We start from the raw sequence: 19,214 nt of genomic DNA on the forward strand, positions 1-19,214 counted from the left end.
TTCCTTTCTGAATTTCTAACACTCTAGGAAATTGCTTTAAATACTTTACAGAAAATCCAAAGTAATACATACAGATGGTTAAAAAAATACAAAAAGATAAATAAGAAGAAGTAACAATCTATAGTGCTGGTCCCACTTCCCAGAGCCGATACTTTTAACCATTTGCTTTTTTGGTCTTGATGCTTATCTCTGTATGTGCTGCTCATTCAATCTTAAATATTTATGCCATTATACCCATTCATTACCTGTCATGAGACAGAAGATTTAACTCACCCACAACTCCCCAGACCCTCAAACTATCCTTTCCTCTACTCTACTCTCCTAATATAATAACATCATTAAGCTTCAATCACTCCAACTTCAAACAACAAAGATTCCATTTTCTGTTCCATCAATCAATCATAACAGTACCTTTTGATGCTCTACTTGATAAATTAAGCTACATATTTCTCTTTATTAATTTAATAATGATATGACGTTTGTCCTAAATATTTTGTCTCAAAAAACAAAATCCACTTGCTTTAAAATTTTAAGTCTCACAGTACTGTTATGAGCCAGTTGCCTTTAGCTGAATGAACGTGTTCTTTATTTTATCCTAGCAGACCAAGGACAGTTTTTTGAGTCTTTCATAAAGGTTGTGGGACTACTCCCACTTAATACCTTTCTTGTAGCAATTAGGCTGTTCTTATTTCAGAGAGGGAGCCAGCACACGCCTTTAAATGTATCACCTGCTAAAAAAGAGTGCTCACCTGCTGCTGTCCCTGCAAGCGCTGCTGAAGCTGAAGCCGCAGCTGGTTGGGGGCAGCGGGAGGTCTGTTCAGAGTCTGTCTGGGCTGCATGCCCATGCTGGGTGAAAAAGCGCCTCGGGGAGGTGTTACTTGAACAGGCATAGTCCCCAGTGAAGGTTTTTGCCTGACCATGCCTTGGAAAGGGCTGGAGAGATTGGCAGTAGGTGAAGGAGAAGAATAAGGCTGGGAATAAAGGTTGGGTCTTTCGTCCATCATCAAAGGTGGTGTTGCTTGTTGTGGTGGAAATCTCTCTGATAACACATCTAATCCACCTCCCTGTTGGACAGCAAGCCAGAACATTTTACAAATAAGTTAATGCCAATACGTGACATGCTTCTCTATATAATCTTGGATCTGAGAACATTTACCTCTAGAACGTCTTATTATAAAATATTCATGTTGAAGTCATGAAGCTCTCTAGGAGTTTGCTACATAAAGGAATCACTTATGAAAAGTTAACTTTTGAAATGGAGTAACAGATGAACTGAGATGTTTAAAATCTCAGAAAAGAGATAAAAACATGGTTAAAACAAAAGGCCCTAAAATCAGTGAGATAAAGCTAAAAGGTTTAAAAAGAACCACACTGCAAAGCCTAAGAGAGAACACACTTTACCTGTAACAGTTTACCATGAGGAGTTAGATTCCTAAAGGAGTGATTAATTAAGCATTTTTCTATCTCAAATACAAAATTCATCCTTTTCTCTTATTTGAAAAAAATTCATAGCTGGCCTAACAGAATGCCATAGCTATGGCTTTCAAAATTTATACTATTATTCACTGTAAAAAATCTAATTTAAATTGTGACCCGGTGTATGTAACTGAAAGGAAAATTTTATGAAACATAACTTCCCCTTTTTGTGGGCTATGCATTCTGATACCTTATATTCTACTCCTTAAAAGAATGTTGATTTTTTAACCTCACAGTGTGAAAAATGCCTGGAAGTTGGAGCATCATGGAATATATAGGTTGAGGTCTAGCACGAATGAAGGATAAATTAAGTCCTAGAATAAGAAGTAATGATATAATGTTGGATTCTATTCTAGGGGGAGCTTCTAAGATTCTGTTCCATAGTGAAACGCTAAGACTTTCTAATTCTAACTATTTGTAATTATTATGATTTTTTGTTTAAAAAACTCATTAGTTAGCTATTATATATTTTGACAATTTTCACAAGAATAAATTATAAAACCACAAAAAACACAGTGAGAACAGTATTGAAAAATCTTGCTTAAAAATACTTTTCTAGCTTCTCAGGATTGTATCAGTTATATAAGGCCGAGCTTAATAAATACCTGGACAAGTTTGTCAATCCCCAGAGCTCTATCTAGTTCAGCTAGCTCCGTTTCATCTTTGCCGCTGAGGAAGGACACCAGCTGTTCAAGAAGAGCCTTCTCATCATTTCTTCCTTCTACTGTTGTTGGTGGACAGAGAAGCTCATCTAATTGTGAACTAATACACTGGCTATAGAATCAAAAGATAGAAATGTTTAAGACTGATACAGCAAATAAGTATTCAATCTCAGTAATGCAAATATATATATGTATATATGATACGAACACATATGCAAGTCTTATTCTATAAAGTTCTTTGCTGAGATGCTTTTTCGATCAATTCTTACACAAAGAAATGTTCTACACTTATGTGAAAAAACTTATAAATGTTCTATATGTAGCCGGAATGTATTTTCACTATTTTGTCAATCACTGAACTTTGCTTCTGTACTCTTCTTGTTAGCTTAATAGAATTAGCCTAAAAAATTAACTAAATATAGTTAAGAAAGGAAAAACAATTTTTGGTGAAAATCAAAAATAAAAATCAATCAAAATCTCATAAAAAATCATCCAGCCTATGGTAAGATTTATTCTATTTATACTTAACTCTCAAAGATGATCAAATCATATTGATAATATGACATGATGACCATTTACCCAAGAAATCAAACTAGAAAAAAGAAACATGCTCAGTGTTAAGCAACAACAACAAAAAAATGTTGATTACATGAAGGAAATACATAGTCTAATCCAAAAGGATGCCAATTGATGCATAAAATTTAGAAATATATAGAAAATAATATTAATAATACAAATATAATGACATAATTTTAAGGATTCTTTTGGGGGGAAGGTAAGTGGGAATGCAGTTCATAGTTAAAAGCTCTAAGCTACACTCGATACTGTCTAGTCATCCTTTGGTTGCTATGTATGAAATGTACTCTTCTCTAATGTTTTGGAATAGAGCTACTTATGTCAATTAAGCAATTAAATTGTAATCAAGATGGGACACTAAGTAGATGTAAAATGTACCTTCTCTTATTAACCATCTTGCTCCAAAAAGAAACTCTGGACAAAATAATTATACAACTAAAAGCTCAAGAGCTTTCAAAATAATTGTTATACTGAGCTCACTTCATCTACAGGTCTCAGAAACTGTATAAGAATCAATCAAAGCAAAGCAAGAGATGAAAAATAAAACAACCACTGCATACTATGTCAATCGCTTGGTAATTACAATACATACCGGCCTTGCAGTCACACAGTAAATAAATCTGTTTAACTTGGTGTCTTCCTACATCCCCTTTTTTTCATTAAACATTCACTTCTACTACTAGCTCACAAAATACCAACGTAGGCTGGAATCCAGTGTGGGAAAAGTAGTTCTTTGTTGAAATTGGTATCTGATAATTTTAATTTTTTAATTTTTTAAATTTTTTTATGTTTATTTATTTTTGAGAGAGAGCGAGCGAGCAGGGAAGGAGCAGAGAGAGAGGGAGACACGGAATCCAAAGTAGGCTCCAGGCTCTGAGCTGTCAGCCCAGAGCCCAACACAGGGCTCAAATTCACAAACCGCGAGATCATGACCTGAGCTGAAGTTGGACACTTAACCAACTGAGCCACCCAGGCACCCCAAGTATCTGATGTTTTTTATTTTTTTTTTTTATTTTTTATTTTTTTTTAAATTTTTATTTTTCAACGTTTATTTATTTTTGGGACAGAGAGAGACAGAGCATGAAAGGGGGAGGGGCAGAGAGAGAGGGAGACACAGAATCGGAAACAGGCTCCAGGCTCTGAGCCATCAGCCCAGAGCCCGACGCGGGGCTCGAACTCCCGGACCGCGAGATCGTGACCTGGCCGAAGTCGGACGCTTAACCGACTGCGCCACCCAGGCGCCCCTGATGTTTTTTAAAGTAGGAAATGTGTTACTCACTCTTCTGGTTTATTCTGATTTACGGTAGTCACTGTATTATTTGCCCATGGAATCTGATCACCTGTTCCTGGCTGTCCAAACTGGTTATCAATAGCTTCCAATTCCAGCTCCGGTAATCCTGGAAAAAGCAAGAAGTCAGGATCACAGTGGAAGATAAAAAGACAGTACTTTTCAGAAGTAATATATTGTGTAATAGAATGAGATTTCCCCTATAAAATATTATTTCGATGATACAAAGGTCCCTTATTCAGAAACTTAAACTATCTAGAATGTGGCCACATAATAACCAGTGAGAAAGAAAAAGTCTCTGAATCAAAGACAATCTGATGTAAAAAAGCCTGCACGTAAGTTGACGTTATCATAGGAGAATCACTCAGAATTTTGCCAAAAATTATCTCTTTTATTTCTTTTTAACTGTTTTCTTTTTTATTTCTTTAATTTTTAAGTAACAGCTACACCCAACATGGGGCTCGAACTCACAGCCCTGACTGAGATCAAGAGTTGCATGCTCCACTGACCGAGACAGCCAGGCACCCCAGAAATTATTTTCTTTAAAGATAATTATAACAATTTTGGTTAACTGCTTTTTCAGTCTACAGGGCAGTATAATACACTATAGGTAGGGACAGTGTTATCATGAAATGAGAGTGGCAAACAAAAGATGTTCTATAAAAGGCAGTAACAGAAACTATAGGGCACAGCAGTCTGGGGTCGTTTAGAAAATGGGCAAAGCTCTGTAGCTGTTAACTAAGAATACATCTGTATAATAACAGTATAACGACTGATGCTTATAACAATGACAAATGAAAAAAGACATCAAATTATATCTTGTAATGGAAGAAAATAGTATATGCATTTTAGAAAGTTTTGGTTAGGCATTTTCTTTTCAAAACTTGATCATTTCTGTACTGTTTATTCTATGAAAAATTGTAAATAACCTGAATTCTAGAAACTCAGGGAATGTTTAATGAACCCTGGTTTGGATAGTTACAGTGTCCAACTAAATGAAAAAGAAAATGACCCCATAAACCAAGATATTATGTGCAGAATGATTCTGGTTTTACAAATTATTTAGTATATATGAGTAGAAAAAAGTTCTGGAAAGGAGTTTATCTTTGGTAGATTTTAGGTTGTGAGAATAAGGATGACTTTTATTTTCTTTTAGTGCTTCTAATGGTTATTTGTAATTTCTGAAATGGACATATATTAATTAATCATTGTTATGGGCTGACCTGTATTCCCCCAAAATTCATATGAGAAGGTCTAACTCCTAGTAGCTCAGAATGTGACTGTATGTGGAGACAGGGTCTTCAGAGATGGGCAGGGAAGTTAGGGTGGGCTCTAATTCAAGATGACTGGTGTTCTTATAAGAAGAGGAGATTAGGACACAGACAAAACACAGACAGAGGGATGACCACAAGGCCACTGCAAGGAGGCAGCCATCCACAAGCCCAGGAGAGGCCTCGGAAGAAACCAAACCTGCCAACCCCCTTCACCTTGCACTTCTAGCCTCCAGATCTGTAAGAAAATTAAATTCTGTTGTTTAAGCCACCTGGTCTGTGGTATTTTATTATAGCAGCCTGAGAAAACTAGTATAATTTTTAAAAACCCAACTAAAAATGCGTTGGAGGTTGTTTTTTTTAAGCGTACTTATTTATTTAGAGAAAGAGTGCAAGTCGGGGAGGGGCAGAGAGAGAGAAAGAGGGAGAGAAAGAATCCCAAGCAGGCTCCACACTGCCAGCACAGAGCCCAACGTGAGGCTTGAACCCAGGAACCATGAGATCATGACCTAAGCCGAAGTCAGACACTCATCTGACTGAGCCACCCGGACGCTCCAAAACACATTCACTTCTAAATGCAAATAATTATAGCTTTCAATTAAATTTGTCTTGTCTGTCATGACAAATGATAGAAAAATTAAATTCTGTAGATTCCGAAAAACAAAACAAATAAAAACCACCAAACAACACCAACCACAAATGCTGATGGGAAAGTAATCACTTAATTCCTATCATTATTTAAATCAGGAAGTTAGTCAAAGAAGATTATCTAAAGCTGTCCCACTGCTCTATTCCACACATTAATTCCTCAGTCCTATTCTATTTCAGAAATCTAACCTAGACAAAATTAATTATATTTAAGAGTCAAAGAAAATTTATATGGCTATCTACCATCAATACTGAATATTATAAGATAGTTTATTTGACTCAGTAATAGGACCTCATTGGTAATGAGGTAATGAGTAGTAATACCTCATTGGTGTCCTGTTGAGGAAAATATCAATAAGCTAGATAAAATTTCTCCAAATGAAGTAAGATTCATGTGCTAAGTTTGATGACTAGGAAGATAAACCCAAACAAATCAAACTTTGATTCAAGTAAAAGTTCTGTTTGCATAGGCTTTATGCTTAAAAGTTGGTTTTTATTCTAAAAGTTACCTCAACCTTTTAAGATTTCCTTTAGAAATTTATTTTTACAAAAAATTTGAGGATTTGCTGGAATGTTTTAAAAAATACACAAATATGGGCCCTTGGGTGGCTTAGTAGGTTGAGCATTCGACTTCGGCTCAGTTCATGATCTCATGGTTCGTGAGTTTTCGCCCCGCACCAGTCTTACTGCCGTCAGCACAGAACCTGCTTTCGATCCTCCATCCCCCCCACTCTCTGCCCCTCCCCTACTTGCTCTCTCAAAAATAAACAAACGTTAAAAAAAAGAAAAAAGAAAAACACAAGTTATCTTTGTTTGTCCAGGGAATAAATCTACTATTTTTGGTCATATTTGTGTCCCTATCACAAACACGAGTATGTACATATGTAACACAAGACAGGCAAAGTAATTTGTAGAGGGAAGCATCAATGCATCTCTGTGTTGGAGAGGGACAGATGAAGTGGGGGTAGAAAACAAGCTCTTAGGGATCCCTGATCAAGCTATTTTTTTTTTTAATGTTTGTTTATTTTGAGAGAGAGAGAGAGAGAGAGAGAGAGAGAGAGAGAGGAGGGTAAGTGCGAGTGCATGTCAGTGGGAGAGGGGCACAGAGAGAAGAGAGAGGGAATCCCAAGCAGGCTCCATGCTGTCAGTGCAGAGCCTGATGTGGGGCTCGATCTCACAAATCATGAGATCATGACCTGAGCCAAAACCAAGAGTCAGATGCTTAACTTACTGAGCCACCCAAGTGCCCCATCCCTGATCAAGCTATTAATCTTTCTTATCATCCTTGCAAAGGGCTCAACATCATATTTTCTCCATTTCTAGTCTGGTTAAGAGGAAAGCTTTATATATCCATTAGCCACAGAAAAGTTATGTTACTAAAAAATTAAAAAATTTCTCGGGGCACCTGGGTGGCGCAGTCAGTTAAGTGTCCAACTTCGGCTCAGGTCACGATCTTGCAGTCTGTGAGTTCGAGCTCCACATTGGGTTCCGTGCTGACAGCTCAGAGCCTGGAGCCTGCTTCTATTCTGTGTCTCCCTCTCTTTCCGCCTCTCCCCCACTCACACTGTGTCTCTCAAAAATGAATAAAATGTTAAAAAAAATAAATAATAAATAAATAAAAATTTCTGCACACAGGTAGAAACCATTGTCTAACCATGGCAGCGGCTTTTGCACATTCTACTCCTTTAACAGACCATCCCTATCTAGTGATTCCGACGGTCAGCCACTTTCCTCAGCCATTGGTTAAGAGGTTTCTGGCTCAGTTTTGTGTTACATTTGGTTGTAGTGTTTTATTTTTCTAAATAAAAATAAAGCACAGCAGTTGCAGTGTTTTATTTTGCTAAGTGTGATGTAGACAACAGATTAACTTATGTTAAAAAAAACCCCTCCTATAAATCATAAGATAAAAATGGAAAAATCCAATAGATAAATGGCGAGAGAATATGAACAGGTCACATCCACGTGACTGAAAAATCACTGAATCACAGATCACTGAAAAATGATCAACCTAATTCACAAAAAAAGCAATACAGATTAAAGCTATACTGTGATACTTTAAAAAACCAAACCATCAGATTGGCAAAGATGAGAAAGTGTGTAAACTCGATGTCTTAGGATGTGTAGAAAGAAGAACATTCTCAGAGTGTAAACTGGTGTAATATCTGAGAAGGGCCATTTGGCAAAATCTATCTATCCTTTGACCAAGCAATTCTATTTAGAACTTCTATTTCAGTTACGCTCTCATATGTAGTAAATTATCTCTACATAAGATTATACATTACAGCTTTATAAAATAGCAAAAGATACCAACAGGCACAATACTCTGTAAAAGGGAAATTAAAATGGATTTTTTTAATTACTGAAAAAGTGCTTTATGTAAAACTCATTATTTTTTGAGTTATATAATTATTTTAACATGCTACAAGTTAATGATCTTTAAAAAATAATAATCTCAGAATGTGTATGTCCATCAAACATAAGATCAACCACTTCACGAGATCATTCACTTATTCCAATGAAGTTGTCAGTGTTCAAATATTTTTGGAATTCTTCTAGATCGATCTAAAACAGTATACAGGTCCCTCAAAAAAATATATCTCCTTATAGTTAGTCTAATTTTGGTTCTGGTTAAAACAAAGTATTATTGTTTTTTGGATCAACAAATTTGGCTCCAAATAACTCCAGAAAATTTCAGGAGTTAAATCCACCCTCAAAGGATAAGGAGCTGAAGACAATCAAAAGGACGTAGCAGAGGTTTTGAAGGTGCTGCCGAAGAAGTCATATTGTACATATTTTGACCAATAATACCCTCCTACACCGTCTCTTGCTGTGCTCTTATAGTACATTTCTAACAACATTATTTAAATCACTTGGTCACACTGCATGGGTGTGTGGTGTGCATGTCGACAGGATATTTTGAAACCAGGCAGACTGAGATTTAAATCCTGATTCTGCATATACTAAGTGGAAAACTTCAGGCAAGTTTTTGTCTGTATTTTTTCTTTCTTTTCATTCTCTGGATCTTAATTTTCTCATACGTAAAGAGACCTAAGGCAATATTCTGGTTCAGTGTGGCAGATTTATCCTCGTATTTTATTTTCCCTCCAAAATTATCTCTGATATAACAAAAGAAATAAAAAAGAAAAAAGAAATCTCCAGCTGAAGGAAAGGCAAAAGAAGTATGGCAGCTGACTTGAATGACAGAGTTTCTGAAAGATAAAACAGAGGGGACAAACTGATGGTAAAACCTTAACAAAACTAAAAAAATCTACAGTGGGAGAAAGAGAAGATTCTCCAAGAAGGGGAGTTTTCCCAAAAGACCAGAACACCCCCAAGCTCAGTGGTCAATACAGGAACAAGCCAGGGGCGACTGGGCCACTGAACAGCTGCAGCAGGCCCCGCCCCAAGTGCAGAGGACTCTGGCATCTGCCCCTGGGATTAAAGGGGTAAGTGCATGACTCAGGGTGGGAGTTCTGCCCAGGGAATCTCCCAGAGTGGGTGCCTGGGCTGCCACGAGGATTTCCCCATCACCAAGCCCCACTCTCTCACAACAGCAACAAAGAAATAGGGCTTCTATAATCAGAACCTACATTCACTGCCAGAGCAAAAGGGTTTCTCACGTTAGCTAAAGATACACTCTAGCTACCAAGATTGTTCATTCTAGGCCTTTGTCGGTGTATATGGATGGACATCTCAAATTCCAGAAAAGCCAGTGGCAGGAAAGAGAGATAGAAAATTTAACAAAGAAAGTAACTTTGGAGAAAACAAAGATAATTACAGAAAATGGATGGGTCCTAGAGTAAGTATAATAGATGTGTCATGACACAGACTAAAGAGTTTGTCATATCCATACAAAGTAATGGGCTCCTATAAAAAGATGGACTCCCCATCTTCTTTTTCCTTCTTCAATCCTTTATTCTGCCCAACTTGTTTCCTTAGCCTTATGCCTCCTAAAATCTTATTTTCCTTCTTGTCTATATTGAAACCATATAGACCGGCTGTCTGCATCTATCATCCTTGCCCTCGTTTACCTCAGTATCTTCCCTTCTATGTTTTTGGCCTTTGCCAACACTATAGCACAAGGTTTAACAGATTCTGGCCTATTTATATACTTTTATATATGGAGCTATATTCAGGGGAGGAAATCTCGAGAGAGAAGAAAGAGCTATTTGCCTCAGGACAGACTATGAAGGAAAAACACTCCATTTTCACAGTCCTATAGAGTTGGAAAACACTTTCTATTTGTATTATCTTTAATTTTTATCAAATTAATACAGGTACATAATTTTTAAAGTCAGAACCAAAAGGTCTATTATGAATAAAAGCAGTTTTAAGCTTTACCCCTCAACCATTCTCAATTTGTGTAGGTGTTTTCTTTGGCACTTACCTATTTATTTCTAAATATGCGTATGCTGCTATTCTTTGATATCTTAATTTCAGATTACCAACTTCCCATCATGGCAGAGGAAGTCTTAATTCTCCCATATCTACCTCTCCTACTACGCCCTTTGTCCCCAATTCCCTAACAGTCATTTCATATGATTTTTTGTTCATTTGTTTGAAAATATCTTCTTTTCCGTGTTTTCCCCCTCTTTCATTGTTTGTTTGTTTCTGGAATTCTTATCTACCATTACTGGCCCTCCTAGGTTGATCTTAACTTTTTCTTCCAAATTTTCTATTTGTCTTTTGGTCTTTTTTTTTTTTTTTTTCTTTCTTAAAGTTTTTCTCAGCTTTGTCTTCTAGTGTTTATCTTGAAATTTAAAATTTTTGGATATCTAATTTCCAAAGGTTCTTTCTTGTTCGTTGCCCCCTTTTTTCTTCCCATATTATTTATGGATAAATTATCTTTTCAAAAATTTCAGCATTTTTTTTTTTTTTTGTCCATGCACTCATTGTATAGCTCTACCGCATACTCTTTTTCTGTTTGTTTCTTTTACTCTCTTTCAAGTTGCAGACTTCCCTCAAAATCCTGGTGATGTCTGGCTGTGTCTGTTCAGTGTTCTAAAACACTGACTTTGAGAGCTAAGCGTGAGGCCTGTCTCCTGGGAGCCTTCTATTGGATATTAGATGGCAGGAGGATCTTTGCACTTTAGGGAGCTCTCCTTCCATAGCTATAGCCAGTCATCTCTGTTCTGGTCATTCAGTGTCTCCTGAGATAAATCCTCCAGGCTCCCATATTAGATGGAGAATGGGACCAGGATCAAACCAATCAGTATGTGGACTTTCATTTTATTGCCTTTTACCCTTGCACCTTCTTGTTTCTCCAACTGTGTCTGCCATCCCAGAGTCTGGAGCCTCTCGGTTCCAATTAGAAGAGGCTTTTGGAGTCATTTCATCTAATTCTAATTCTCCTTTTACAGATAAGGAGAATAAAGCTCAAAAAATTTATCTGTCCAAAGTAATACTGTTAATAAATGGAGAACGGGAGACTTGAATCTGGGCTCCTGCTTACAACCAATGCTCTAGTCAGCTGAAAAACTGCTTCCAAAAATGTCAGAAATGACTCAAGACTTTTCTTTCCAGCTTCCTGGAAATCCTGGCAGACTTTTAGGAGGTGTGTCATGACAGCTAAAAGCTGCAGTAGAATTGAAATAAAATGAGTCCCACACCTGATCCCATCAGAAGAATGACAAGACTGGTCAGGAACACAGGCAAATTTTGAAAGTGAGCTGGTTAGTTTCCAGATGACACAATGGAATTACCACCACTGTTATGTTAAACTTCAAAATTTGATGGGTGAAAAAAACTTGACAGCCCTATCTTCATGAAGTATTATCCTATCAAAGTGTCTCCTTGGGCTGGAGTAGAAGTGACCTATTTCAACACAGCTGTCTCCTAAATGGTGCTCCATGGGGAAAAATGCATTACTTGAGAAAAGGAATTCCATAATTAAGAAAGTATGGTCAATGCTTTACAGAAATCTACACTGGTATCTTTAACACAGGACTTTTTAAAACCTTTAATATGCACTGTGGAATGGCATACGTGCCATGCCATGTACCATCCGCCCAGTGGATTTTCGCACAAAATCCCTTTTTTTTTCCAACTCCTAGGACTAGTGTTCAATGAAGACACTTTGGGAAATACAATTTGACCAATATTATATTTGTGAAAGTCCTGCTATGGAATATTTTGGGTAAGAACACAAAATTATTTGCTTCAACATTAATTACAAAAGGATAGAAGTTATCCCATAATTTAAAATACACATGATGAGTCAAGTTTATATGTTTAAAAGTAACTGTATATCATTTACAGTGGCATTACTAAGAAGATAGTTCACTCTCTGGGGGCATGGTGGCTCAGTCAGTGAAGTATATGTCACTGGATTTCAGGTCAGTCATGATCTCATGACGACACCGACAGCGTGAAGCCTGCTTGGGATTCTCTCTCTCTCCCTCTCTCTCTCTCTCTCTCTCTCTTTCTGCTCCTCCTCTGCGTACACACACACTCTCTCTCTCAAAATAAATCAATAAACTTAAAAAAAAACAGAAAAGAAAAGACAGTTTACTCTCAACAAACAAATGGTCTGTGCAGTAATGGTGAGAGACAAAAGCACTAACCCATATTATCATTAAACATTTAAAATGAGGTTTTCTCCTCGACACATACTATTCAGCCTGGAAGTGGGTCTGGCAGTGGTGGACTGAAGCGAAGCTGGCAGGGTCTCTGATTTGATCGTTACATTGGTGACCGCACCATCCATCCTCTCCGGCTCACACAGGCCTGGCAACTGGGCTGCCTTCTCCAGTGTGGGTAGTAACTGATCAAACTGGTCAAGGTCAGCTGTAAACTAAGAACGGAAACCAAAGTTAGAGAAAATATATTCTATACTTTACCTGAATCAATGTAGAAAAAAAGGTGCTCCTGGGGCGCCTGAGTGGCTCAGTTGGTTGAGTGTCTGACTTCGGCTCAGGTCATGATCTTGCAGTCAGTGAGTTCGAGCCCCGTGTCGGGCTCTGTGCTGACAGCTCAGAGCCTGGAGCCTGTTTCAGATTCTGTGTCTCCCTCTCTCTCTGACCCTCCCCCGTTCATACTCTCTCTCTCTGTCTCAAAAATAAATAAACGTTAAAAAAAATTTTTTTTTAAAAAAAGAAAAAAAGGTGCTCCCTTATACTCTGTGAGTTAAGTGTGACTATGAGGGAAAGAAAGAAGAAATAATCAGGAAGATTGGGGCCTCACTGAAATTATGTGAGCTACTAGAAAAAATGTGGATGCTTATGATATTAATATAGTGTAAGATATAAGATAATATACACATAATATGCGTCTACTATATTTGGGTACAAAATTTACGCACAGGAAAAAGATTGGACTGCAAAGAAGTATCAAAAGTACTGTGTTACACTGACCATGGATGATTTTTGCTGTCATATTTTTTTTAAATCTTGTAAAATGACTTACTATATGATGGTATGAAAAATAAATTCACACTGATGTAACTTTATAATTTGAAATAGTTTGGGAAATATCTTTTTTTTTTTTTTAATTTTTTTTTTTCAACGTTTTTATTCATTTTTGGAACAGAGAGAGACAGAGCATGAACGGGGGAGGGGCAGACAGAGAGGGAGACACAGAATCGGAAACAGGATCCAGGCTCCGAGCCATCAGCCCAGAGCCTGATGCGGGGCTCGAACTCACGGACCGTGAGATCGTGACCTGGCTGAAGTCGGACGCTTAACAGACTGCGCCACCCAGGCGCCCCGGGAAATATCTTAATAAATAGCACATCAGCTTCAAAGATCCTAAGAAGGTCACTTCCACTTGAGGATTTAATAAAATAAGAAACATATATTCTAGGAGCTCCTGGGTGGCTCAGTCAGTTAAGCGTCTGACTTTGGCTCAGGTCATGATCTCACAGTTCTTGAGTTCGAGCCCTACAATGGGCTCTGTGCTGACAGCTTAGAGCCTGGAGCCTGCTTCGGATTCTGTTGTCTCCCTCTCTCTCTGCCCCTCCCCCACTCACACTCTGTGTGTCTCTCTCTCAAAAATAAACAAACATTAAAAAAATAAATTAATTAAAAAAAAAACCCAGAAACATATCTTCTAGACTAGACAGGGTATCCCTACATCTGTATGAGGTTATACATAGGAGGAAACTGACCTTTATTTCCCAATATTATTCTATTAGGATTACTTTGAGATAATTCATCAACATAAAACAGGGTTTCACTATTTAATACAACTAAAATTTATATTTTCAGACTGCATGAATAGAATTATATACATGCATTTTTTAAATGTCTGACATCTTCCACTTAACATTACATTTCTGATTCAGAGATCTTGTCACATGTAGCAGCAGTTAATTTGTTTTCACTGCTGAAAACGAACCCATTGTACGAACATACCACACTATATATCCATCTTACTCTGATGGATTTATGGGTATTTTCAGTCTGGGGCTAATACAAATAAAACTACTATGAACATTTTTGCACATGTATTTTGTTACACATGTGCAAAAAGTACTAATTATAAAGGAAAAGACTGGCAAATTGGACTACATTAAAATGAAGAACTTCAATTCATCAAAAGTACCATTAAAAGAAAGAAAAGGCAAGTCAAAGCATGGAGAAGTTTGCAAATATATAACCAACAAAGGACTCATCCAAAAAAATGTAAAGAACTTTTATAAGTCAATTAGAAAAAGACAACATATTGGGAAAATGGGCAAGCCACTTGAATAGGCAATTTACAAAAGAAGATATCCAAATGATCAATAAACGTTTATTAAGGAAATGCCAATTAAAACTATGAAGTACCACTACCACAGACCCCAGAATGTCTAAAATTTAAAAGACTGACAATACCAACTATCAGCAAGGACATGGAACAACTAGAAGGAATTCTTTGTACACACTAGGAAAACTGGCATTATCTACTAAAGATGAACATACACGTATCTTACAATCTTGCAATTCCACTCTTAGTATAAACTCAGCAGAAATGCACGTACATGTAAACTAAAACAGATGTACCAGGATTGTACAGTTAATTTTAAGGAGTGAGAGTTTTAATATAGTTATTATTTAAAGCTGTTTTTCAGCTTAAAAAACAAAGTAATAATTTACTTGTACCAAGAAACATGAGGGATAGCCTCATCCTCAAAGAGCACAATGAAGAATTAACCACAATAGTGTTATTGCAAATGGTATAGAGACAATACGGAGCACTATGAATGCAGAGGAAAGAAATGTCTAACGAGGACTAGAGGGGGAGGCTTTATAGAGATGATGTCTGAACTGGTCTGTGAAGGATGAGGAGAAGTTCAGCAGACATAGAAAGGAGAGCAAGGCAGAAGATGCTTAGAAGAGACATGGCTTATCCCAGGAATGGCAAGGACTTCCATGTGCCTAGAATGCAGTATGTCTGAGGGAAGAGAGAGATCTCTGTGAGACAAAGGTAGAATATAAAGCCGGCTCAAGAAATGAAAGACCTATGCATACTAAGTGTGAATCTTGTTTCACAACGGAGAGTCTCATTAATAAGCTGCTTTGTAACTGTATTTCCAGCTATCTCATACTTGTCTATATTCCATCTAAATAAGTTGTTAGCTCCTAGGGCGAAGAGACCATATTTTCAGTTTTTCTAAATTCCTCCCGAGTCCACGTAACTATTCAATAAATGAAGCTGGCTGTTAATTTCACTTCACCCCCACTTCAGCCTAAACATAGAGGTTTCTAATTCATAACAATTTATGCAAAGATTTATTTGTGTTCACTTCTGTGTCAGGGCCTGTTATGTACCCTACTTCCCAGAATACTCGAAGTCCCTCTTCTGATAAGGGCTGAAGGCTGAGAAGAAAAACAGCCTCAGAAAACGCTTCAAAGGAAATTGAATAGCAAAGCAAGCCAGACGAGACAGTCTTGTCCACCGCTTCACACTTCTTTCCCATTTCACTTACATCGGAGCTTCCCAAACTTAGCTATACATCAGAGTTCCCTGGTGAGCTCCATTAAAATACCGACTTCTGGGTTCTATTTTCAGAGATGGATTCAACAGGTCGGGTTGGGAGGAGGGGGCAGGAAAGGTATGCTCAAAAATCTCCAAAGTTGTGAACTGATTTTATAGAAAGAAGAAAACATCTACTTGCTTAGAACGCCACATTAAAACTGTAGCCCTCCGAAGTTCCAACGAGAACTTTTGAGGGCATCCTGTGATTTTTTCAACCACTGATACTAATCTTTTAATATATGCTCAGTGGGTAGGACAAAACACAGCCTGAATCCAAATCTGGTTTATGGCTGGAGGAAAACAAATGAAAAGGGAAAAATAACTATGCACGTTCATTCTCTAAAGCAAGGAATTACCTACCTGGCTCTGGGACTCCAGTTTAATTTCCTCAGGAGCAGGTTTGGTCATTGGGGTTGGGTTTGTGTTACAAGGATCCATCTGTTCTTTCTTTTCCACTTTCACCTTCACATCATCCAGGCTCAGGTTTGGAGTTGATCTTATATCTTTCTCATCTTTATCTAAAAGATATCGTAGGAGCTGATGGTCTTTTGATTCTTTTTTCTTTGAAGCATCCAGTTCTAGTTTTACGCTTGAGTTCCCTTGTACCTGTCCAGTCACTGACACAGAAGTAGACGCACTGTCCTTTTTATCAGGCTCGACAGATAAAGTGGTGATATCCGAGGGGCTGCCCTCCTGTAAGAGCCTGTGCAGAATCTTGTGCCGCTCTGTCAGTGAGCTATGAGAGGAGGGGCAAGAGCCGCTCGAAGAGTTAGCAGAGGCCGAGCCGGAAGTGCCTGAGCAAGACAGTACCTCTTTGCAACTTGTGTCTATATCGGCATGCCGTAACTGCTGCTCTGCTGTTGTTGTCAGAAGCTGCACTAGTTTGTGACTGGTTTGGGAGTATTTATTGTCTCCATCTGAGAGTCTGTCATTGTTATGCAGAAGCCCGGAATCCAGAGGTTTGCCATCACTAGAGCTGTTGTCGGACTGAATCATTTCATTTAAAATGGATGCAATCTCTTTGTTATCTTTGGACTCAGCTTTTGTGGGCTGTATATTTAATCTGCTAGGTGAATTCTGCGAGCTCATCTGCCTGAGGACTGGAGAACTGGCAGAGAAGCCAACGGAGTTATTGGGTCCTTCATTCATACTCTGTAAAGATGTTACTGGGATGTTTGAATAAGATCGGTTACTATTATTACAGGTAGTACCTGTCATGCCAACGGGAGAGCTTAATGTTGGAATATTAGGAGGAAACGAATTGTTTGGCATCCTGGGCCTTGTTGCCAATCCAGAACTAACTTGTCTCCTTGGAGACATGAACTGTGCGAGAGATATTCCTGTACCTTCCATAGGAGAATTATTGAGGTTTAAGGAGGGGTTAGTGCTCTGGGAACTGGCCTGTCCCTGGTTTAAGGCAACACTGGCTACAATCTGATTTCCAGGTGAGCATCCAAAACTCCCTTGGCTGTTGCTAGAGTTACTATGACTGCTGCTATGGAGGTCTGAGCTCTGTTGGCGGTTTACTCTGGGGGATACCATGTTGTTGCTGGATGGTGGCAATGTGGATGAACGAGCCACACCATGAGCCGGAGAGATACTAGAATTGACGGACGGGTTTACTCGGGAAATTGACATTCCAGAATTAGTGTCATCTTGAGGAGAAAGACCACTGTGTTCCCTAGGAGGAGAAAAGACATTATTCAAACATCTCCACTGGTTTCCATTAAAATATTTTTATGATGCATATTATAAACCAAGACCATTAACCTCATTAATACTGCAAGCCATCAAGAAAAGAGCTTCTGTATCACCTTAAACTAAAGAGAAACAGTGGACTATTAGTACTATTGTGAAATATTAGCACCACTTAATGGGAAATGGTGCTCAAGGTTCCATAAATTTGATAATGGTTTCAGTTATAGGAAAAAGAAATCTTTCTTGGCCTTGGAAAAAATCCAATATAGGTACTTTTAAACTTTTCAAAAAGTAATATAAATACTTAACATTACAATAATATTTTTGGTTGAGAAACTTCCCACACCTCTGTTTATAAAGTCTTTATTCATGACTCCCTTGTTACAGCTTTTAAGTATTTCAACTCCAAAGAGGAAGACTGGGTAAGGAAAATACTGTGTCACTGATGTAAAAATTAAAAAGGGTGATATGCAGACATAGCAGATGTTTTGAAAGAGAAATCACAATATGAAAAAAAGAACTGTGCTAATTCCACTCACAAGAATAAATTAAACTAAAATTAGAAAAAAACAGAATACTGAATTCAGATTTTCATCGAGCTCTTTACTCAAATCCATAATTATGACAACAGATTTGTGACTGGTATTACCATGTTCCAATAAGCAAATATATCAGATGAGGAAAAGATGAAGTGAGGGGAAATGTCTTTGTTTTTGTTTAATGCTACATTTTAAATAGTTACAAATGTAGGGTTTTGAATAATTCATAGGATAAAAGAATGGTTCCATGAATTTACCATATATACCAATGTAAAATGTATTTAGAGAGGGGAACAAATTAGAGGCAATGACACTCGAAAATCTCAAGTTGATAGTTTAATGACTTGTAGTTCCAGAAACTGTCAACTTGGACTCAGGAGCCATCGAGTCTGCACTAACGAAAATATAACACTTTTAAAAATAAAAATAACAATAGTAACAAACTCTGAAAGCTTTTATAAGACCAAAGTTCACACGTGGAATGTTGGATATTTTTAGCCACTTTTTTGGTTTTCACCCCCAAAACACATATTTTCAGCCTAACCTTCCCTGTGTCCCTTTTTAAACAAAACAAAACAAAACAAAACAAAAAACAAAAACAAAAACAACAAAAAGTAAGGCTACTGTTACGCGACAAAACTATAAAACCCAGTATGGATATACTGATTATATACTCATCACGCTAGTTTTAATTTAGAATTTTTGTTTTCTAGCCATTAAAGAGTATAAAAAATTTCTTCTCTAAGAAGAGATATGTGAACTGACTTATATCATATGAAGCTCTCCAAATAAGTAGTACCTGTCGATGATATGAATTCCCATGATGAAAGGTTGCATGTCTGGACTTTGAGGGTAGCAAAGCTTACACTTGGTGTGGGCGCTAAGCATTGTCCCATCATTCAATATGAATCTATAGGATGGGCTGGACGCAGTGCCACGGGTCATCACTGTTTCAAACGAAAGAAAAACCTAGTTAAAATTCTAACACTTGCACTTTGGGTGGAGGAGAGTTACCATGCCTTCCTTCTACCTCGAACCTCATTTTAAATGCCCTCCCAACCGCTGCCTGCTCAGTCAAAATAAAGAATACCTCAGACAA

General features: G+C 37.6%; 1 protein-coding gene across 7 annotated transcripts in view; it reads right to left on the minus strand.

Annotated features, from left to right (window-relative positions):
* NCOA1 (nuclear receptor coactivator 1) overlaps positions 1-19,214 on the minus strand; it is a 186,474-nt gene that overhangs the window by 33,041 nt on the left and 134,219 nt on the right. For all 7 annotated transcript variants that reach the window (XM_047067823.1, XM_047067826.1, XM_047067824.1 and 4 more), the window contains 6 exons: positions 18,915-19,062; positions 16,239-17,559; positions 12,534-12,714; positions 3,994-4,111; positions 2,082-2,250; positions 750-1,064 (listed from right to left, as the gene is read on the minus strand). In XM_047067823.1, coding sequence (XP_046923779.1) covers positions 750-1,064; positions 2,082-2,250; positions 3,994-4,111; positions 12,534-12,714; positions 16,239-17,559; positions 18,915-19,062 — 2,252 coding nt within the window. The remainder of the gene's footprint in view (positions 1-749; positions 1,065-2,081; positions 2,251-3,993; positions 4,112-12,533; positions 12,715-16,238; positions 17,560-18,914; positions 19,063-19,214) is intronic.

The sequence above is a fragment of the Lynx rufus genome, unplaced genomic scaffold, assembly GCF_022079265.1.
Source record: "Lynx rufus isolate CCGP_SWC_20201006 ecotype Redwood Valley unplaced genomic scaffold, mLynRuf1.p SCAF_8, whole genome shotgun sequence".
Classification (NCBI taxonomy): domain Eukaryota; kingdom Metazoa; phylum Chordata; class Mammalia; order Carnivora; family Felidae; genus Lynx; species Lynx rufus.